The 20,986-nt window shown below is 49.2% G+C and overlaps 2 protein-coding genes across 15 annotated transcripts in view; one reads left to right on the forward strand and one right to left on the reverse strand.

Moving 5' to 3' along the window:
• Positions 1-29: 29 nt before the first annotated feature.
• On the forward strand, positions 30-5,961 carry dtx3lb.2 (deltex E3 ubiquitin ligase 3L b, tandem duplicate 2). Of its 13 annotated transcripts, none has more exons than XM_062466287.1 (10): positions 30-118; positions 619-698; positions 828-848; positions 1,122-1,166; positions 2,049-2,186; positions 2,394-2,685; positions 2,885-3,021; positions 3,153-4,454; positions 4,589-4,806; positions 4,988-5,961. In XM_062466287.1, the coding sequence occupies exons 2-10, from the start codon at positions 663-665 to the stop codon at positions 5,055-5,057; spliced, it is 2,259 nt and encodes a 752-aa protein (XP_062322271.1). In that variant the 5' UTR covers positions 30-118; positions 619-662; the 3' UTR covers positions 5,058-5,961. The 13 variants fall into 13 exon arrangements, with proteins under 13 accessions (XP_062322271.1, XP_062322277.1, XP_062322281.1 ...); XM_062466293.1 differs by having other exon boundaries at positions 2,061-2,186; XM_062466297.1 differs by having other exon boundaries at positions 1,122-1,154.
• Positions 5,857-20,986, reverse strand: part of LOC134023913 (low-density lipoprotein receptor-related protein 1-like) — a 35,609-nt gene continuing 20,479 nt past the window's right edge. The window contains exons 30-69 of one of the 2 annotated variants that reach the window (XM_062466271.1): positions 20,867-20,980; positions 20,629-20,757; positions 20,370-20,492; positions 20,077-20,217; positions 19,762-19,949; positions 19,306-19,489; positions 19,125-19,210; positions 18,892-19,011; positions 18,580-18,767; positions 18,273-18,478; positions 17,960-18,154; positions 17,621-17,769; positions 17,407-17,500; positions 17,152-17,268; positions 16,834-16,953; positions 16,562-16,684; positions 16,232-16,357; positions 16,010-16,126; positions 14,852-14,958; positions 14,626-14,758; positions 14,359-14,481; positions 14,124-14,246; positions 13,742-13,882; positions 13,482-13,616; positions 13,250-13,369; positions 12,756-13,015; positions 12,447-12,625; positions 12,228-12,334; positions 11,977-12,096; positions 11,607-11,783; positions 11,302-11,442; positions 11,012-11,185; positions 10,233-10,394; positions 9,834-10,017; positions 9,584-9,685; positions 9,397-9,470; positions 9,171-9,264; positions 9,011-9,049; positions 7,904-8,048; positions 5,857-7,822 (exon numbers count right to left, since the gene is read on the reverse strand). In XM_062466271.1, the coding sequence (XP_062322255.1) occupies positions 7,682-7,822; positions 7,904-8,048; positions 9,011-9,049; positions 9,171-9,264; positions 9,397-9,470; positions 9,584-9,685; positions 9,834-10,017; positions 10,233-10,394; positions 11,012-11,185; positions 11,302-11,442; positions 11,607-11,783; positions 11,977-12,096; positions 12,228-12,334; positions 12,447-12,625; positions 12,756-13,015; positions 13,250-13,369; positions 13,482-13,616; positions 13,742-13,882; positions 14,124-14,246; positions 14,359-14,481; positions 14,626-14,758; positions 14,852-14,958; positions 16,010-16,126; positions 16,232-16,357; positions 16,562-16,684; positions 16,834-16,953; positions 17,152-17,268; positions 17,407-17,500; positions 17,621-17,769; positions 17,960-18,154; positions 18,273-18,478; positions 18,580-18,767; positions 18,892-19,011; positions 19,125-19,210; positions 19,306-19,489; positions 19,762-19,949; positions 20,077-20,217; positions 20,370-20,492; positions 20,629-20,757; positions 20,867-20,980 (5,501 nt within the window). In that variant the 3' untranslated portion in view covers positions 5,857-7,681. The remainder of the gene's footprint in view (positions 7,823-7,903; positions 8,049-9,010; positions 9,050-9,170; positions 9,265-9,396; positions 9,471-9,583; positions 9,686-9,833; positions 10,018-10,232; positions 10,395-11,011; positions 11,186-11,301; positions 11,443-11,606; positions 11,784-11,976; positions 12,097-12,227; positions 12,335-12,446; positions 12,626-12,755; positions 13,016-13,249; positions 13,370-13,481; positions 13,617-13,741; positions 13,883-14,123; positions 14,247-14,358; positions 14,482-14,625; positions 14,759-14,851; positions 14,959-16,009; positions 16,127-16,231; positions 16,358-16,561; positions 16,685-16,833; positions 16,954-17,151; positions 17,269-17,406; positions 17,501-17,620; positions 17,770-17,959; positions 18,155-18,272; positions 18,479-18,579; positions 18,768-18,891; positions 19,012-19,124; positions 19,211-19,305; positions 19,490-19,761; positions 19,950-20,076; positions 20,218-20,369; positions 20,493-20,628; positions 20,758-20,866; positions 20,981-20,986) is intronic. The other variant, XM_062466279.1, reaches the window with a different exon arrangement.

Genomic DNA, 20,986 nt, shown 5'->3' on the forward strand with positions numbered 1-20,986 from the left:
GTGAATGCTCCATAACATAGACCCTCCCCTGACGTTGGCTTTTAAGACAGTGCCTGATTATTACTTTCGTTTCATGAGCCTACCAAGCTTCCGAGAGTAGGACAACGCTGCGCCTCAAGTAAGTTGCTAATGGAACAATTCCAACAAGACTAGTACAGTATTTAAGTCATTCACAATAGTATTTGGACAACAATTAAGGTAAATTTGTCATTCAAATAAATCGTCAATCTAGGTTTTGCGATTGAAGTGAGCTCATGTCGTTGTAGGCTAATTACTTTTTCGAATTTCGATATTTTTTTAAACGTAGTTAGGTCTTTAGTCACGCATGTTATGTACAAATGTGATATAGCGTTATAGCCGACTATTTATGGATTCTTATTGTTAGGTAAAAGTTTAGCATCACTGTTTTCATTTGCCAATAATTCGTGAAATGAAAGTGAAAGTGTTGCCTTCTGTGTTGTGGTGCACCAGTTAACCAGTGGAACCAGGCCCAGGGTTTGAGCTAGTACATTTTTTTATAAAATAAAACGTCCGAATGTAGCGTCTTGGCTATAGACGCTACGTTCATTTCAAGCGTGCACGAACCCTACGTAAATAACTACGTCATTTTCTATAAAGTCTCTGGAGCTGGACAACTGAACTGATACTTGGTAAAAAGTGAAATGGCTGGCATACCAGACCAGGTGACTGACATGGAGGTGAGTTCATTGAGCATTCAGAAATAAAACCAGATAAATTGAGTGAAAATCATATATTACAATTTGTATTTTGATGTAATAATCTGTGTCCACATTGATTCCTGCATGGATCCATAATGGCTCTCCTAGGTTGATCCATCAAACACTACAGTAAGTTTCTGGAGTGTAACAGGTCTAAGTTTCAGGAAAGTTAATTACTGTTAGGGAGTTACTTGCCTCATATATTTCTTTTGAAACAACATTAGGCCTACATGATGGTTCTTTACATGACATGTTCAATATTCAAGTAAAGATCCACTACCAATGTTGTTTGTTAATAGAGATAATGTAGGTTCGCTGCATTATCATTTTAAGATGTACAGTATGGTTATCTCATTAGACACCGGAGTTGCTGGTAGCCATTAACCTCTTGTTCTCCTCCAGACAGATGCTGATATGATGTCTTCCATGACTGAAGTGAGTCCATCAGTAAGAGACATACGTTCTACATTTGAAATTCATCATGATATTCTCATAGTAACTATAGTAACTCATAGTTACTATAGTAACTATAGATTATAGATTGTTCACAATCAGAAAGTTAAAGTACTGCCATATATGTTTGTTTCATACATGCACCAAACCAACTCCAATATTATTATCAAAAGGATGGTCATCTCATTGGAGTCACAGAGTTGATCTCTGTAAAGTTTTGATGTCTTTTAGCAAGGTAGACATTAAAGTGATAGATTGCTAAACCACTGAAAGACTACAGCTCATTCAAAATTCTGCAGCTAGATTATTAACCAAAACTAAAAGGAGAGAACACATTAGTCCTGTCCTAGCTACTTTACACTGGCTCCCTGTTACCTTCAGAATTGACTTTAAGGTCCTTTTCCTCACATACAAAGCTCTACACGGACATGGACCTAGCTACATTGCTAACTCCTTTATAAACTACACACCAGCTAGAACACTGCGATCATCAAATGCAGGCCTATTAGAGGTCACCAGAAGCAGTCATAAGAAGATTGGTGATTCGGCCTTTGTCAATTACGCCCCAAAACTATGGAACAAATTACCCATAAATATTAGGGAAGCAAACACTCTAGACATTTTTAAAAGACAGCTTAAAACCTACCTTTTTACCGAAGCATTTAAGTAATTTTATCTCAAAGGGTTTTCCTACTTTTTAAAGTTGTTTTCTCTCTTGAACAGAGATCTTATTGGGATTTTTATTTTTGTTTGAATTGTTTATCACTTGTATTATTGTTTTTATTGATTTTATGTAAAGCACCTTGAGCTACAATTCTTGTATGAAATGTGCTATATAAATAAAGTCTTACTTACTTACTTACTAATCTCCTGAAGGCTCCCCCACAGAACCTTACATGGCCGCATGCTTCTACTGCCCCGACTGGACTGACAGATGCAACATCAGATCACCACAGGACTACTGACGTACATCTGCTTTCAGCATCCACCTACTCCACCTCAACCTTGGAAAATGTTAGTCTATCCCTTTTTTGATTACAATGAGAATCTGAGAAACGTGTCTCTTTGGGGTTATAAGCCTTTTGGTATCCATTAACTATTAAGAGCTATATTTAAAACGAATCATAGACTATCAAACCTGATTGAAGTTACCCCATTTAAGTATCTTTATAAGGATTAAATTACATTTTTATTTGACACCTCTTCTTGTTGGTTTTGTAGCCTCAGTCTAGAGCGACACATGTGGATGGTCGGGATGATGTTACTGGTTCCTCAGATATGTCTGCGGAGAAAAAGCCCCAAACTGATTTGGCTACAATCTATGCCAATGTGCAGTGGCATAATCAAACTGTACCACGAAAAGCAGCCCAAAAACTTCAAAAAGCCCTACAGAGATGGTTCAACAAGGACTGTGCTGTGAAGACAATTTCATGTGATTGTTTACCTCTGAACAATGAAGACAGTTTTTTGTTGAAGATGTCCTCTTCAGTGAAGAATGAAGAATTGTTATATGGTAAACTGGAAAGACAGTCAAGTTTTAGATGTGCTGCTTAATAATCAATTTCATGATTCATTCAACTTAGAGTGTAAATGTAATTATTATAAGACATGCATTTATCTAAACATACAAAAGTACAGGTTTCAGATTTTAGATCTCATTAATATTACAAAAGCAGCACAATAAAATTCATATCCTTTACACATTTTTCAAGCTTTAGATACCCTACCGAAAGAATTGGACCTGTGTGTCGAAGACAGTAAAGGCAAATTTCCAGATTGCAAAGTTCTGTTTCAGAAGACACCACCAGAGACTCAACGATCAGACCGTAACATAAAAACTCCTGAGAATGTATGTATAGTCAAATTCACTGCTCTGTTAATGGGTACGTGTTTAGAAATGTAATGCTTACAATGATTACTGTATATCAAATTGAATGACAACCATCATCTACATTTGAGTTTTGCATTGAAACCCCCCAGATCCCAAAGAAAGAAACATATGCAGCACCAAATGACCGTTCTAATGGAATGGTGACAAGTGGACGAGCAGGGAGCGCGTGCAGTGTCCCTCTGACCATCTACTGGTACATGATCTCAGCATATCAAAAAGAAATACAAAGCATAGAGACAAAACATCAAGTCAAAATTCAGGAAAGTGTAAAAGTGACCATCGAAGAGGCCCAGGATATAAACAACTATCTGCATACAAATGAAGCACTTGAAGAGTTCATCGACCTTGTCCAGAAGCATACAGGTGATTTGGACAGCTACGGTATTAATCTGGATCAAGTTGATTCTAAAGACTTAGTTGATGCGCTGAAGAAGGATCCCAGGTTGCGGCTGTCTCATTCCTCCGATAAGCTCATTATATTTGGGCCTAGCGAGAGCATAAGGCGAGTTCAGAATGTCATGGGCAATAATTCCTCAATACATATGCCGGCATCCTCTGGGGCGTCTGGTTGGCTGCCACAGAATATCACTATGGATATCAAGGACCCCCTGGTGACCCGTGGGCTCTCCATGCCCCTGAGCCTCTGGAAGTTGTTGAATGGGGCCTTTGATCAGAACATAAAAGACATCCAAGATAAATTTGGTGTGAAAATGAAGAGTGAGCACTCTGATGGTAAAGTCCTAGTGAGAGCCGAGCCCAGTGATGGACAGACCGTTTCTCTAGAGAGCCACGCCCTCAGAGCCCTGATGCACATCTACCAGAGGGTTGCCACGACAACCATGAGCTGCAGCCTGCTGGCTTCTGATCGGAAGGCGGCTGTAGAGGACATGCTGGATAAAATCCACTCTCTGCACCCTCATGTTTGGCCAGAAGTGAACTCTGGCTCCTTGAGACTGTTGGGCCTACCACAACATTTGGGCCCTGCTGTCACTGAGTTGGAGAGGAAGATGGGAGGGCCTGTTTTCAAGGAAGAGGACAAGCAGAAGATCCTATACTCAGGAGACGACAGGTCCAGAGCTAGAACACCTAGTGACGGAAGGGCAGGAGGCGGAGCTACAGGAAACGATGATGAAGAGTGTTCCATTTGCAAGGACACATTTACAAACAAGAAGAAGTTAACATGCAACCATGAGTTTTGTAGCGACTGCCTAAAGCGATCAGTGGCGTCTCTAGGTCCTACCTGTCCTTTGTGCAAGCATGTGTTTGGGGAGATGAAAGGCGATCAGCCTGAAGGGAGGATGTGTGATGTGACAACGGAAGAAAAACTACCTGGATTTAATTACTGTGGCACCATAATCATTGATTATAGAATTTTTGGAGGAATTCAATCGGTAAAAGTTTATAATTATATCATTATAATGTATAAATACATCAGAACTAGACTATAAGCACGCATTATTGCCGCTTCCTTTCGAAAGAATTCCTTTGTTATGTTATGTTTATTTCTGCCTTCTCTTGCATTCAGGAGAGGCACCCCCACCCTGGAAAGCCTTTTTATGGGACTACCAGATTTGCATATCTACCAAACAACAAGGAGGGCCAAGAGGTCTTGAGGCTGCTACGGAAAGCGTTTGACCAGAAGCTAATCTTCACTATTGGGACATCCAGAACTACTGGGGAAGAAGGCATGGTGACCTGGAATGACATCCACCACAAGACCAACAAATCTGGAGGCCCAGAGCAGTATGAGATAATTGATATTTGTGTATATCAGTCAGGATTGCATTATTAATCAGCTCTATTTATTTATTCTTAATAGCTTAGTACCATATATACAGTATTCCAACATTTGACTTTAAACATGGAAAACTATCAACCAATAGACTGCTGCTATACTCATGCTTGTACCGTTTCATTCCCCCAGCTTTGGATATCCAGATGAAGGCTATCTGGCCAGAGTGAAAGAGGAGCTGAAATCCAAAGGCATCGAATGAAGACATTTAGAGAATCAAGCACCTGTGCCTGTAGCCCCCTGACAGCTGGAAGATATTCAAGGTGTAGAACAGTCCTATGCCACATCAGGGTTTTCTAATCTTTCAAGTCTTGATCCGTATTTTTGTTTTTGATGATTACGGGACAAATCGTGGATATATATCATAAGGCCCTCCTGTAGATTAATTCTAATTGGAAATGTCTATGGAAAGTATAGTATGTAAAGTATGTTTAAATCATAATTTCTTTTGCTTATCATGCACAGTAAGGGAAATCCAGAAAAGCTGGTTGTGCACTTAATGCAGTGACTCCAGGGACTAGTGATGCAGCAACACCCAGGTTCTACTGCCCTGTATGAGGTATACTAGAGCGATACTAGAGCGATAACAAGCATGAACTGTATTACCCTTGCAGTTGTTGCTGCGTGCCAACCATATCATTACATATGAATAAACCATATCATTACATATGAATAAACCATATCATTACATATGAATATACTTCATATATAGAATATGTAACAAGTGGTGCTGATAACCAATTAGATTGCATTCAGATTCATCAACTTGTGTTATCAACACGTACAATGTTCACTTTAATTTGTATTCACTGCTGATTATGTTTTGGGTTTGAAAAATGACAATAAAAACTACAGAGAAGGCTGTGTTTTTTCTTTGCATGTATGTAGAGCCTCCTGGGTCTAAGAGAACTGCATTCTCTAAAGGAACAGGTTGCACCTCTGGTTATCACAATGGTCATTCTATTAGAATACATGTGAAAAGAAAAGACAAAAGCAGCAGGTAGTTTTCTGTACAGTTTTTTAAATTTTATTTATAACAATATCTGTTATTTAGTTTGTAAAGTACTCCAGCAAAAATTAAAACATTATTCTCTTTCCAGAAGAAAGTCTGAGCCTCCATGCATTGTGTACTATAAAAGCTATGTGTAGTTTCTCATTAAAAAACAAAGACTAATCAAAAAACAACCTTTCAAAAAATGCATGTATGATTTAGCAAAAATGCTCTTTAAGTCAAATGATTGTACTCATCTCTTTTCTCAATTAAAAACAAGACAAATGTGACAGCATGAAATCAAAAATAACACTTGCTGACAGGTACAGGAAGCAAAATAAGGATTTGTTATTGGTTATTCTAGATACTTGAAGGTGTGTGTTTGTTGTTTTTACATGCATTAATAACATATGGCTGATCACCCCTTCTGACAGAAGCAGCATTTTGGGACCCAGCGGGGGAGCTTAAGGACACGTCAGGGCGACCGGCAGGGACGGCAGCGTTAGCAGCAGCATGACACGGGGACAGCATGACACGGGGACAGCATGACACGGGGACAGCATGACACGGGGACAGCATGACACGGGGACAGCATGACACGGGGACAGCATGACACGGGGACAGCATGACACGGGGACAGCATGACACAGGGACAGGGGACAGGGATATGAGGAGGGGGAGGGGGGGAGGTCGCAAGGCAAAGAACAAAGGAAACAAATGCACATCAAAGAGAAGTAAAACAACATTTTAAGAGCACGAACCTTCTTCCTCCTGAAGATTGAAGAAGTACTTTGCATCGACAGGGCGAGATGGGCAATCTCACGCCCTTAAAAATCGACTGAAATGATTACTGACGTACACTAGACCAAACTCCTTTCACCCTCCCCCCCATCAGCACGGTTGTAGAGAAGAGCTGAACTGTCCCCTAAAGGGTGTACATAATATAGGTGACACTAGGCTAGTAAAAGGTGCCATTGTCTGTCTCCCACTTGTCTGATCCGTCTCTTTACTCTGGTCTCCTGCAGCCTAAACACCAACATTCCAGCCATGACAGCATTGACAGGCCTGGAATGGGTAACTCTTCATCAACATACCATTTCTCATCTCTCCCCAAACACCTTGTTGATGGTACCTCGACATCACATGAGCCCTAAACACTTTTAGGTTATATAAACAAACATAAATTGACCTGCTTTACATTTTACGGCTTTTATACACACCATAAAATATGAAGTCTGTGCAAGGAAGAAAACAATCATTTCATGAAAAAAATTCTCTGAGAACATTGTGGAAATACTGAAGTTGCCATCTGGTTTTGACATTTAGCACGTGCTGTACACAAACCGTGCTATGTTAAACCTGCCTCACACACTGCCACCAAGACAACATTGGTACCAACTTACAAAACTTTGAGTTTGCTTTCCCCACTCAAAGACAACATAAACAACAGACAGTTGGCACTGGTGAAATGGAACAATGTTTTTCTCTATACAATTCATACAAAAATAAAAAATTAAAATTGCTCCAATAATGATCCTTTTCATCTAATTTTCATTGTCTTTCCATTTCATTTTGCACAGAGGTAGTGGCTATTTAGGTAAAAGGGAAGGGACAAAAGAGTAAATTAAAAATATCTTATAGAAAATGTTTTGTTCATTTGACCAGAATCTGAAAAGAACAAAATATAATACTGCAATCACATACAAAAGTAGTCCTTCATTTTTGTACATTTTATACAGTGTTCACGCTTTTTTTTGTAGAATTTCTTTCAGTTTTTCTTTAAAAGGCAAAAAGAGGGGTGTGTCTCGAATGGTATAACCCAGGCTATGGACAGTCTATGTCAGCGGGTCAACCAGTGGCTCTTCATCCCCCCGCGACAGCAGCTCCTTCTTTTCGTCCGTGCTGGCCAGAGAGTTGCGGCTGTTGTGGGCTCCCATGTACAGAGTAGCGTACACTGGGTTTGTGAAGTTGGTTGGCTGGTAAGAAACAAGGGTAGAAACTCTTAATTCCCGAATATAAATGAAGGGTGTGTGTGTGTGTTCTGGTATATGTCCTACCTTGTCTGGGTCGAGTGTGAAGTCTGCATCTAGCAGCTCCCCAGCATCATCATCCGGCTCGCCCTCATAGATCTTGTAGGCCGGGTTTCCAATCTCCACGTTCATGGCCCCGTTGGTCATCCTCTGGTGCTGGAAGCCCTTTGCTCTACACACACACACACACACACACACACACACACACACACACACACACACACACACACACACACACACACACACACACACACACACACACACACACACACACACACACACACACACACACACACACACACACACACACACACACACACACACACACACAGGGAAAAGGTCATGGCTGTGGTCTCCTCTGCACTCCTGAGACAAGCTAACATTGGGAACCGGAGACACAAACACAGCACAGGTGAGTGGGGCGTAACTGGTCACATCACTGTCACCCAGGAAGCCTGTAACCAAGCAACAGCACAGGCACCCAACAAACCCAGCATCCAGCTAGACACACACACAGACACAAGCTGACTTGACACACACAAGCAATACAAAAAAAAAAACACAGTAAATCTATAGATACTGTATATAATCAGCATTTACATCCTAGTCAATGTTGGATTTTCATATTGCATTTTCCAAACATGGCTTGGAATAATGCAGGGGGAGCGACTGCCTCAGTCTGACAGAAAGCAACATGTGACACGCCACAGCCCTGAGCTCTATGACACTGCAGTACGGCACGGTACATCATGTTGGTGGACAGGCTGGCTCTGCCGTGCCATAGACAGACAGATCTATGACTATAGATCACCACTCTGGCACCCCCTGAGAGGAGGGTGGGCTGGGGGGGTCCTGCTCAGGGATGCGGGACAGGCTGATCCAGGAGACGGCTCATTTGAGAGAGAGAGCGAGAAACAGAGAGAGAGAGAGAGAGAGAGAGAGAGAGGGAGGGAGATCGTAGCGACACTGATCACAAAACACTATACACGACCAGCAAAATATGTACTGTAGATGGAAATGGAGAGAGATGGAGGAAAGAGGGCCAGAGAGAGAGAAAGTGAGAGAAGAGGAGGAGGAAAGGTACATGTTTTGCATGAGAGCATGGAAGGAAACCATAACCCTGGCAACTGTTACCGCGAGTGCCTGGAGCAGGCTTTGCCCGACCTGCTAGACCTGGAGGAGAGAGGAGGCGGGAAGAACGGAAGAGAGAGAAGGAGAGACCGGTAAAGCAAGACAGGCCAACAAGAGAGAGCAGGAAGTCCCACACATCCCCGTGTGTGCCGAGGGAACTCACCCTCTCATCCTCTTCCTGTACCAGAACAAGGCCCCTCCCGCCAGCAGCACCAGCAGCACCAGCAGCACCACTGGGATCACTATGGAGGCCGTGCCTGCATGCGCACACGCGAGACAAAACACACACAGGCGTGTGCGCGCACATATATTACGTTTATGTTTTGTTTTTTTACGGTATTGTAGGAAACCCAATTACTGTTCATGATAAGGCAGAAGAGTCAACTCACGTCCACCACTCTCTGGGGAATCGGAAGTGGAGGCCACCACTTCACAACGATGTCCCTCCCAGCCAGATGAACACCTGGACACAAGCAACAAGCACGGTCACACGAGACACAGGTGGTGGTCTGAGGCTAACATGATGGGGGGAAAACACACACTACAGCCAAACGTGTGTGTTTGGTGTGGACCCACCTGCACTGTGGGAGCTGCGTGCGAGGGTTCACAGAGCACTGGCCATTAGCACAATACTCCTCACAGTTGTAGCAGCTGGGCTGCACCCTGCCACTGGTACAACTATGGGACACACAGGCCATACAGGGTTGAGACAAGCATCGATGGACGGGGTGTTTGTGTGTGTGTGTCTTCATTAGATAATAAGCCAACACATACAGTATAATGCTGCTGTAAAGACCTGTGTCTGTGTGTGTTTGTATGCACTCACTTGCAGGTGACATCTCCAGTGGGCTGGAAGGTGTTGGTGGGGATGCACTTGCCGTCACGACAGTAGTGACACTTGTCCACCTCACAGTTGTTGCCGATGTACTGAGGCAGACAGCGACACTGTCGAGACCCGTCGGCACTCTGCAGACATGTGCCCCCGTTGAGGCAGTGGCCCTCGCAACTGCCTGCTCTCACACACACACACACACACACACACACACACACACACACGTCAGTACTGTACAGGAACATCCAACAGAATACCTATGACAAGCCTGCTTTTCTGTCCAAGAAACACTCAGTTTAAACTGGATAAACCCAGCCAAGTGTAGGATCTGAGCTAGCTAGTAGACCTTCTCGTTTGCGTGTGAAGGTGAGAGGGGGCGACAGGGCAACTCACGGTACTGGCACTGATCTCCCATGAAGTCAGACGGACAGCGGCAGGTGGGCTGGTTGCCGGGGCTGACGCTGCAGTTGCCGGCATTGTGACAGTAGTTCTTACAGGTGTGCAGGTTACAGTTGGGTCCTGTGAAGCCGGTCAGACAGCGGCAGGTCGGGGCGCCTGGGGACAGACAGACGTGTAGTCAGAGTCTGACTGGCAGACACACGGATGGTGAGTCTAAGGACAGACAGACGTGTAGTCAGAGTCTGACTGGCAGACACACGGATGGTGAGTCTAAGGACAGACAGACGTGTAGTCAGAGTCTGACTGGCAGACATACGGATGGTGTAGTCAGAGTCTGACTGGCAGACACACGGATGGTGAGTCTAAGGACAGACAGACGTGTAGTCAGAGTCTGACTGGCAGACATACGGATGGTGAGTCTAAGGACAGACAGACGTGTAGTCAGAGTCTGACTGGCAGACACACGGATGGTGAGTCTAAGGACAGACAGACGTGTAGTCAGAGTCTGACTGGCAGACACACGGATGGTGAGTCTAAGGACAGACAGACGTGTAGTCAGAGTCTGACTGGCAGACACACGGATGGTGAGTCTAAGGACAGACAGACGTGTAGTCAGAGTCTGACTGGCAGACACACGGATGGTGAGTCTAAGGACAGACAGACGTGTAGTCAGAGTCTGACTGGCAGACACACGGATGGTGAGTGTGTCTCAGGACAGGCGGTGGACAGAAGGCGTGAGGGTAGGTACAAAGGATGAACGCGCTGGGTCTTACCTGTAGGTGACGCACTGCAGGTGCCTCCGTTCTGACAGTAGTCTCTACACTGGTCGATCTCACAGCGGTCGCCTCCATAGTTGGGCTGACAGCGACATTTGGGCTGCTTGCGTGCGTTCAGGAAGCAGCTGCCTCCGTTCAGACACTGGACGTTGCAGGGGCCGCTGGGCGGGGCTAGGGAGGGGCCACGCAACAGAAGATGGTCAGTGGTCAACCCAGGTAGGGGCTCATAGACCAGAGACAGAACTAGACTAGTCTCAACACAACATGTAGAGGGCCAGCTGGCTCACCTATAGGAGACAGTGTGGGTGTGGGGAGCTCCACACAGGTGCCGTTGTCCAGAGTGCGACCATTGGGGCAGGTGCAGACTGGACCACTGGGGCTTAGCAGGCACAGCCACTCGCACTTCTTCCTGTCACATGGGTTAGTCACTGAGAGGGGGGGGGGGGGGGGAGGGAGAGAGAGAGAGAAAAGTGGGGATGAGAGACATAGGGAAGTAACACAATAGTCTGTGTCAGTCTATCCACTAAACTGTTTATGATCCAAATCCCCATTCCATGAGTCAGTGTTGTGGTGTTCTGCCCCAGGTACTCACTCTCTGGTTGTTTGTTGCGGTGGTAGAGCACAATGTCTGTGGCGTGGTTCATGCCAGTGGTCAGATTCTCCATGGGGCCTTTGCCAAACTTGTTGACCCGAAACACAAAGTTGTTGATGTAGGTGACTCCGTAGATGTAGTCCTCGAACACGTCTATGCTGAAGGGGTGGTGGAGCTCTAGGAGAAAATTAATAACATTAAAAATGAAACATCGATAGTCTACTTTGTAACTAAAACTATCAGCTATGCCAACCGATACCAGGTGCGCAAACCAAAAAGTGTCTTTAAAAATATTTATCCAGAAACAAACATGAATGTGAGGCCACGTATTGTCCTGTAAAAGCCAGATGACCGCAGAGAGCCACTCAACTGTTCTTAATGCTGGACACAGCTATGACAGCGTCACTCCCATTCAGCCTCACACTGCCAATCACAGACAGCTTGGCATCAGCCCAATACAGACGCTCGTTAAAGTAGTCCACCGCCAGGCCTGGAGAGAGAGAGACATTTATTAAAATGATACTCTATGGCTTTAGTTAAAGTCAAACAAATCTTCATCACCCCAACATCAAACGTGTGTATTGAGTTGCCTGTACATCCGAGTGTGTGTGTGTGTGTTACCTGTGGGCCACTGGATGTTTTTGTGTACCAGAGTCTCTCTCATGGTCCCGTCCATGGCAGCAGTCTCAATCTTTGGGTGATTTCCCCAGTCGGCCCAGTACATGGTCCTGACGGGTACAAACGCAGGGTGACCACTCAAACACACCACGCAGCATAGCTCCACACTCTGCCATCCCCAGTGACCCCCCCCCCCCCCCTCTCCACCCCAGCCTGACTCACCCTCTCTGGGGGTCCACCACGATGGCGTAGGGCTCGTCGATCATGCCTGAGATGAGGGTCTTGCGGTGGCGCCCGTTCATCTGGGCCACCTCGATGACATCCCTGCCAGAGTCAGTCCAGTAGATGTTCCCTGCCACCCAGTCCACGGCGATGCCACGGGGCATCTTAAGGCCTGGGATCTGGACACACACGCTCCAGTTAAACAGGCTGGTCAACTGGTCTGTGTGTGTGACATGGAATGACACACAACGCGGCACACATGCAGGTGCACACACACACAGACACACACACACACACACACACACACACCTCCAAGTTGGTGACTCTGGAGTCGCTCTGGCGGCGGTTGCGGTTGCTGTTGGGCGAGGACGAGGGCAGCTCGTAGGAGGAGATGCGGCCCGTGTGCCAGTTGGTCCAGAAGACGCGGTTGGTCTTGACGTGCAGGTCCACGGCGTCGATGCGCACGTTGGCGTCGCCCTGGAACGTCTGCTCGTAGCGCCAGTTGGGCATGCCGGGGTCCAGGCTGCGGATCTCGTTGTCGTCGGCGATGTAGAGCACCTGTCTGAGGTCTGGGACGAGAGATGGGGGATGAGAGAGAGAGAGAGAGAGAGAGAGAGAGAGAGAGAGAGAGAGAGAGAGAGAGAGAGAGAGAGAGAGAGAGAGAGAGAGAGAGAGAGAGAGAGAGAGAGAGAGAGGATGGGGAGAGGGAGAAACAAGAAGGTGAACCAGACAGAATGACACCCCCACACACACACACACACACTCTTCCATATCCGGATATGTAGCGTGAGAGCTGTCCTCACTGTCAGCCTTGCAGGTGCTGTTGATCCTGGTGAAGTACTTGTGACAGCTGCACATGTATGACCCCTTGGTGTTGTTGCAGATGTGGGAACACACTCCAAAGTGCTTGCACTCATTCTTGTCTGTGGAGGAGAACCAGAGCACAGGTTAGAGACCCCCACGAAACCTCCCAGTCCCGGCAGGAACACAGAGCAGCATGGAGGCTGTTGTGAGCGCGGCCCAGCCGGCCAGTACCTTCACATCGGTTCTGTCCGGTGGCGTGGAAGCCAGGCTTGCAGGAGCAGAAGGCGTCGGTGCCGTTGACCACGCAGTGAGCCTCGTCCCCGTCGCCGCACCCCGTCCTGTTGCTGCGACAGTCCTGTTCGGCATCTGCACACGCGCACACACACACACACACACACGTTAGACAGACTAGTGGACTAAAACACAGACGGACTCATACACACACACACACACCCTAACCTCCGGACGTCTGAGAGGCACCACACACACACCTTTCTTGTTGCAGCTGATCTCGTCAGAGCCGTGGTCCTTGCAGTCGTTGAAGAAGTTACAGCGCAGGTTGGAGCTGATGCAGTGGCCGTTGGAGCACTGGAACTCATCCTTCTCACACACGGGGCTGGCAGGAGCGCTCTCTGGAGGAACACCAGGGGCATCAGTACTGGAGCCTCGGACTGGGGCCTCGGACTGGGGCCTCGGACTGGGGCATCGGACTGGGGCCTCAGACTGGGGCCTCAGACTGGGGCCTCAGAGGAACCCTGGTCGTCCTAGTCTGACTCTAGGGAGTGTCTGCGTGACCTAAATTTACTGCTAGGGACTTGACTTCTTAGTTTTAGGGGGTGTACATCTAGCTACTGTTCACAGAAGAACACTCACTGCAGTTGAGCTCGTCACTGTTGTCCCCACAGTTGTTGACACCGTCACAGCGCTTGGATGCTGGCAGGCACACACGGTCGTTATGACAACGGAACTGCCTCATGGGCGGACACTGGAACTTGGCTGAAAGGTGAAAGAGGAGAGAGAGAAAAGGGAAATAAGAGATGGTGGATGACGTGTCAGTCAGCCAGCACATGATCCTCACGGACGGATGGATGGATGATGGATGACTTACTGCACTCCTCAGGGTTTTCATCAGAGTTGTCTCCGCAGTCATCCTCACCATCACACTTCCAGGCCAGGGGCTTACACAGGGTGTTGTTACACTGAATCTCATCCAGGGGGCAGTGTCTCGCCACTAGGGAACAGGGAGAGGAAACAAAACAAAAAAACAATTATTAGGTGAAACGATTAAAAATGACTTTATCCATCTGTGTTTTTGTATGCAAGTGTGTAAGTGTGCTCGTGTGTGTGTGTGTGTGTGTGTGTGTGTGAGCTTCACCTCCACTGTCACACTTCTCCTCGTCGCTGCCGTCCATGCAGTCTGCGTCGGCGTCGCAGCGCCAGCGGAGGGGGATACAGTGACCGTTCTTACACTGGAACTGATCACTGTCACACTTCACATCACAGCCGTTCTGCAAAACACACACAGCATCCAAATCAACCGTCAACGAAAGGTGTGACCTGACCTAGATGTGGTAGAATGATGACTCTTGGTGGAGTTGTACCTCATCTGATCCATCAGCACAGTCATGGTCTCCATCACACTTCCACCTCCCAGCGATACAGCGCCCGTTGGTACAGGAGAACTCGCTCTCCGAACACTGCCTGGGCGCTGGGGGCGAGGAGGGGACACGTCAGACACAGCGGAAAGAAAACTAACGCAGGGGAGGGGTGGGGGGGAGAGGGGGAACAGCGAGGAAGAGGGATGTCGCTGAGGAAAAGGACAAACAGATGTCACAGTGTCTGGACAGACAGTGTCACATGGCTGAGCTCACAGTGTCACATGGCTGAGGGACGGGCACGGCACATCAAAAGGCTGAGAGCTGGGGGGGGGGGGAGACCACCTCAAAGGTGGAGGGATAGAACTGGGAGGGAGGGGATGCAGAGATCAGGGAGGGGGTGGGTTGGTGGTTCGTTACACTAGGAGGATAGGGAGCAAGGGAAGTGGGGAGATGGGTAGTTAGGTAGACAGAAGGAGGTAGGTACTGTAAATACAGTAGGACGGCAGGTGGGTAGGTACAGTAGGCAGGTAGGTGGGTAGGTACAGTAGGAAGGCAGGTGGGTAGGTACAGTAGGAAGGCAGGTGGGTAGGTACAGTAGGAAGGCAGGTGGGTAGGTACAGTAGGAAGGCAGGTGGGTAGGTACAGTAGGAAGGCAGGTGGGTAGGTACAGTAGGAAGGCAGGTGGGTAGGTACAGTAGGAAGGCAGGTGGGTAGGTACAGTAGGAAGGCAGGTGGGTAGGTACAGTAGGAAGGCAGGTAAGGGTGTGGATGGTTGTGCTGATAGTGAAGACACCTACCTCTACCCAACGCCAACAGGCAAGTGTGAAATGCAGAATAAACATGAGATGATGTGAGATGTGCAGATGATCACAGAACAAACCAATGTAAACCTCATTCATGCAGTTGACCATGCTGTAATGTAATGTACACACACATTGTTCACACACGCACACAGCAATCAGTGAGAACTCCACGGTCAGATGTGACTGGCTCTGTCCACATGGAGTCATGCGGTCTAGCTTTATCTGTAGAGAGGGCCGTCTGGGTGTGTGTCAGGGTCACCAGAGCACAGAGGGCAGTCTGGGTGTGTATCAGGGGCACCAGAGCACAGAGGGCAGTCTGGGTGTGTATCAGGGACACCAGAGCACAGAGGGGACTCACCACAGTTGTCCTCATCAGAGTTGTCCCCACAGTCGTTGTCATAGTCACAGTGCCAGCGGCCAGGGACACAGCGGTTGTTCTTGCAGCGGAACTGGTAGGGCTCACATGTCCTCTCATCTGGTGACACACACACACACACGGGTTATGCTTCTGCTCAGCCCTTCAAACTGTACCCATCTCCTCATGTTTTCATCCTGTAAGACTCCCTCCCTCCAGCCTCACCACACTCCTCTTTGGGCTCATCTGAGGCATCGCCGCAGTCGTCCTCCCCGTCACATTTCCATCGAGCGGGGATGCATCGTCCTGAGTCCTTGCAGCGGAACTCATCCACGCCACATGTCATCTGGGCTGCGGAGGAGGAAGATGAGGAGGAGGAGGGGGGGGGGGGGGTCGAGGAGAGAAAAGAGGAGAAACCAAAGCAAAACAGAGAGGGAATTTAGATATGCAAACCAGAGCATGATGGAAGACAGACAGTAGATAAAGGGAGGACAGGGGGGGGGGGGGGGGGCTAGAGAGAGAGAGAGAGAAGACAAATGTGCTGGCCCTTCTTACTGCAGTTGGCTGGCTCATCAGACCCGTCCACGCAGTCGTTGTCCCGGTCACACACCCACACACGTGGAATGCAGCGCTTGGTGATGGCACACTGGAACTGGTTCGGAGCGCAGGTCACCTCGGCTGTGAAGGAGAAGACAGGCAAAGAGCAAAGCTCAAACACGGGACACAAGCCAGTCTGAGCACCGCTAGCCTGGTGGTTGATGTTAGCCACCAGCTGGATGTAGCTAGCAGCGCCCCCCCCCAGGGAGTGAGGGGAGCAGCACACTCACGGCAGTCCTTCTCGTCCTCCCCCTCTCCACAGTTGTCCTGACCGTTACAGCGGAAGATCCCAGGGATACACCGGCTGGGGTGGGTGCACTTGAACTGACTGGGTAGGCACACGTGGATGTCTGCAGTACAGATACACATAGCAGTGGGAGAGAGTGTGTGTGTGTGTGTTGGTGAGAGAGAAAAGAGAGAAAAATTGAGAGAAAAGCTTAAGAAGACGAGACAATGTGTGTTTTAAATACACCTGAGGGAAAGTCATGAGGTGTGTAGGCGAACACGTGTGTGTGTGTGTGTGTGTGTGTGTGTGTGAGAGAACATACCACAGTTGGCCTCGTCAGAGTTGTCCTGACAGTCATTGTCTCCGTCACAGATGTAGGCAGGGTTGGTGCAGATGCCTGTGCCACACTGGAACTGCCCAGGTCTGCATTTGAACCCAGCTAGAGAAAGACATGCACACACACGTCACCTCAAATCCCCTCAGGGGTCAGACACCTACAGGAGAGACTCCTGCTGGACACACAGCAGAGGAGGAGGAGGGGAGGGGGGGGGGGGAGGAAGAGAAGAGGAGGACTCACGGCAGTCTGCAGGCTCGTCTGAGCGGTCTCCACAGTCATCCTCTGTGTCACACTTCCACCAGAACGGAATGCATTTATCGTTCTTACACACAAACTGATATGGGAGAGAGAGAGAGGCATACAGAGTATTCATTATAAATAAATAGCCAATAGAGCAAAGTAGAAAAACAAAAGCAGGATTAGAGCAGTGTGGGTTCCAGCAGAGGGAGCTCACCTGACTGGCAGTGCAGTTGGACATGCACTGTTTCCCATCAGCGGCCAGGTAGAAGTTGGTGGGACAGGCACACTTGTGGCCCCACCCAGGGGACAGCAGACACAGGTTACTGCAGCCCCCGTTGTCGGCCTGGCACGGATGGTCGGCCACTGGGGGATAACCACAACACACACACGGGCGCCAAGTGAGAGGGGGATAGGTACAGCTCAGCTGTCGAGCATTGGACTGCAGATCAAGTGGTTACAGGTTCAAATCCACCCCGAGTACGCTGCTTTGCATAAAAGCCTCTCCTAAATGAACCCATTCTGATGAGAGGGGTGTGTCTGCAGGGGGACCTACTCAAGGCCTCGGGCTGGCGGTAGGGGTGGTAGATGTGGATGTCCATGGGCCTGTGCAGGGTGGAGATGAGCTGGGTCTTGTTGGTGCCCAGGGTCTTGTGCGCTCTGTTGATGGACTTGGTCTCCCAGTCTGTCCAGTAGATGTACTCCTCGAACAGCGTCATGGCAAAGATGTGAGGGATGTCCTGGCTGAGGACTGGCGAGGCACACACACACACACACACACACACAAAAGTGAACAAAGTATGTTCAGAGAATGCATGGCTTAGTGTCAAGGGCATAAAAAAAAACCTTAGTATCCCACAGCGCTGTACCCGTGTGTCTGTTGGTCCCGTCCAGGCTGGAGAACTGGATGTAGTCCTCCCTGGCGTCGGCCCAGTAGATGCGGTCGTTGATGAAGTCGAGCGTGAGGCCGTTGGGCCAGGTGATCCTGTCCTCCACGATCACGCTGCGGTTGCTGCCGTCCATCCCGATCCTGCCGATGTGGGGGTTGTCTCCCCAGTCAGACCAGTACAGGTACCTGGGGAGGACAAACAGCGCTCATAGTCTATATGTGTATTATCTAGAATGTTCCGTTATCTGCAGTCCTAGTTGGTCAGTGCGTGGTGCTGATGTTCTTACGCGTTGCGGACGTCCACCGCCACAGCCCGCGGCTCCTTCAGCCCCGTGTTGACCAGCACTGTCCTGTAGGCTCCGTTCAGCTTGGACACCTCGATGGTGTCCCGACCCTTGTCACACCAGTACAGGTTCCCTCCCACCCAATCGACCGCCAGGCCATCAGGGTTGCTGAGCGATGTGCGGTGAAGGACCTGTCCCAGAAACCAACAGAACGTTTCCAGTACGTTCCGTTTCTCAACTTTACAAGGAATTGTAGTGAAGTGCCCTGGTGCCAGACAGGCCACACCCCCTCACCCCCCCCCCCCCCCCTCGTACCTGCACGTCACTGCCGTTGATGTGCATGCGTCGGATCATGCTGCCCTGGGTGGTCACGTCTGTCCAGTAGATCATCTGCTGCCGGTAGTCAAAGTCCAGAGCCACCGCATTGTTCAGCCCCTGTCAGACACACACACACACACACACGCGCACACACACAGTTCCAGTTTAGAGGGGAGTGTGTTGCAAGGTAGTGTGTTCAGGAGCGTGATGGAGCCCCAGGCGGCAGTCACCTGTTTAAGCAGAGTGTAGTTGGTGCCGTCCAGGTTGAGCTTCCTCAGGTAGTAGCGGTTGGCAAAGATGAGGAAGGGCTCCACATCTGGAAAGATGACAACATTACACCCAGGTGGACAGGTCTCACACACACACACACACACACACACACACATGTACACCCACACACGCGGTCTTTACCGGAGGTGGACTTGCAGACGGTGGGGTCGTGGGGGCTGAGCTGGAAGCCCTCCACGCAGAGACAGTGGAAGCTGCCGTGCGTGTTGATGCAGCGCTGGGTGCAGGGGTAGCTGCTCGTGCACTCGTCCACGTCCACGCACGTCTTCCCGTCGTCCTTCAGACGGAAGCCGGGGTGACACCTGCACTGTAGGCGGAGAGAGGGAGGGAGAGAGGTGGGGAAAGAGAGAGAGGGGGACAGCGAGAGAGGATTAGAATGTATAGTTAACATGGCTGTCCGTGCTGTAGTTCACTGTATGACCTCATCACAAAATGAGGCAAACAATCCCTAATAATCCCTGTGTAAACCTCATCCCCTCGTCGCTAATCATCCCTTCGTACCTTCTCCACGGCATGTCACCGATGCTCCCCGGTCCCTGGAAGGTGCAGCTAGCAGCAGGCTGTGCAGACGGTGCTTACCTTGAAGCCGATCTTCAGGTCCTCACACAGCTGGGCGCAGCCGCTCAGCTTGCTGTTCAGACACTCGTTGATGAAGCAGTTGAGCTCGTCGGAGCCGTCGCCGCAGTCGTTGTTGCGGTCGCACAGCAGCGTCTCGTTGATGCAGTTGCCGTTGGCGCAGGCGTGCGCCGTGTCGTTACACTTCTTCTCTGTCTCCGGGAAAGGGGGAGGAGAGGGGTTACAGGGTGAATGAGACTGGAGGTGCGGTTGCCCGATGCACAAACACAACAGGTCAGTGTCGACGGCGGTCGCGTTCGAGCAGAGCGCGTGTCACACCTGGGCCAGAGCAGCGTGGGTTCTTCGGGGCCTCGTCAGAGCGGTCGTGACAGTCGAAGTCTCCGTCGCACTCCAAGTAGCTCTGGACCAGGCAGCGGCCGTTGGCACAGCGGAACTCGTTAGGACCACAGGTGCGGTACTCTGGAGGAGCGAGAGAGGGAAAGAGAGGGCAGGTGGGAGGGAGGGGAGGGCCAGAGGCACAGAGAGAGGGACAGAGGGGAGTGGGTTACAGGCGAGGCTCCACCCCAAATCTTACATCCACCAGGACACGTCAAGGTTCCCGTGCGACTCACCACACTCCGGAGACTCGTCTGAGCCGTCGCTGCAGTCCTTGTCGTGGTCGCACACAAAGTGCTTGGGGATGCACTCTCGGTTCTGGCACATGAACTCTCTCTCGCTGCACGTGTTGTTGAACACTGAGACACACAGGAAACATGGGATCAGCGCAGGGAAACGCTACAACGGGAACTTCAACTTCAGGAGTGACGGGTTGACGCGAGCGAGCTCTCCCGTCAGGTCATCTCCCGTCAGGTCATCTCCCGTCCTGCTCACCGCAGCCTGCCTTCACCCCCTCATCAGAGCCGTCCTGGCAGTCCTTGTCCCCGTCACACTTCCAGCGCTGAGGTATACACACGGGAGAGCCAGGACACTGGAAGGCCTCTGGGCTACACGTCTTATTAGCTGTGGACCAGACAGCATGTAGGTGTGCAGAAAGGGAAAGAGTTAGAGAATGACCCTTGCAAAACAGTTACAAGTGTGTGTGTGTGGGTGCGTGTTCCTGTGTACATACCACATTTGGCCTCGTCAGAATTGTCCTGGCAGTCGTTCGCTCCATCACACACCCAGTGGCTGGGGATGCAGCGGTGGTTGGTACACTCAAACTGGTTGGCCTTGCAGAACTTATCTACCA

The sequence above is a fragment of the Osmerus eperlanus genome, chromosome 1, assembly GCF_963692335.1.
Source record: "Osmerus eperlanus chromosome 1, fOsmEpe2.1, whole genome shotgun sequence".
In the NCBI taxonomy this organism is placed as follows: Eukaryota; Metazoa; Chordata; class Actinopteri; order Osmeriformes; family Osmeridae; genus Osmerus; species Osmerus eperlanus.

Bases quoted from the DNA above. Each gene is read 5' to 3' on its own strand.
- dtx3lb.2 (XM_062466287.1), top strand. From the start codon at position 663: ATGGCTGGCATACCAGACCAGGTGACTGACATGGAG. The intron at 849-1,121 runs GTAAGTTTCTGG...GTTCTCCTCCAG, and splicing joins TTGATCCATCAAACACTACA to ACAGATGCTGATATGATGTC. The intron at 1,167-2,048 runs GTAAGAGACATA...AATCTCCTGAAG, and splicing joins TGACTGAAGTGAGTCCATCA to GCTCCCCCACAGAACCTTAC.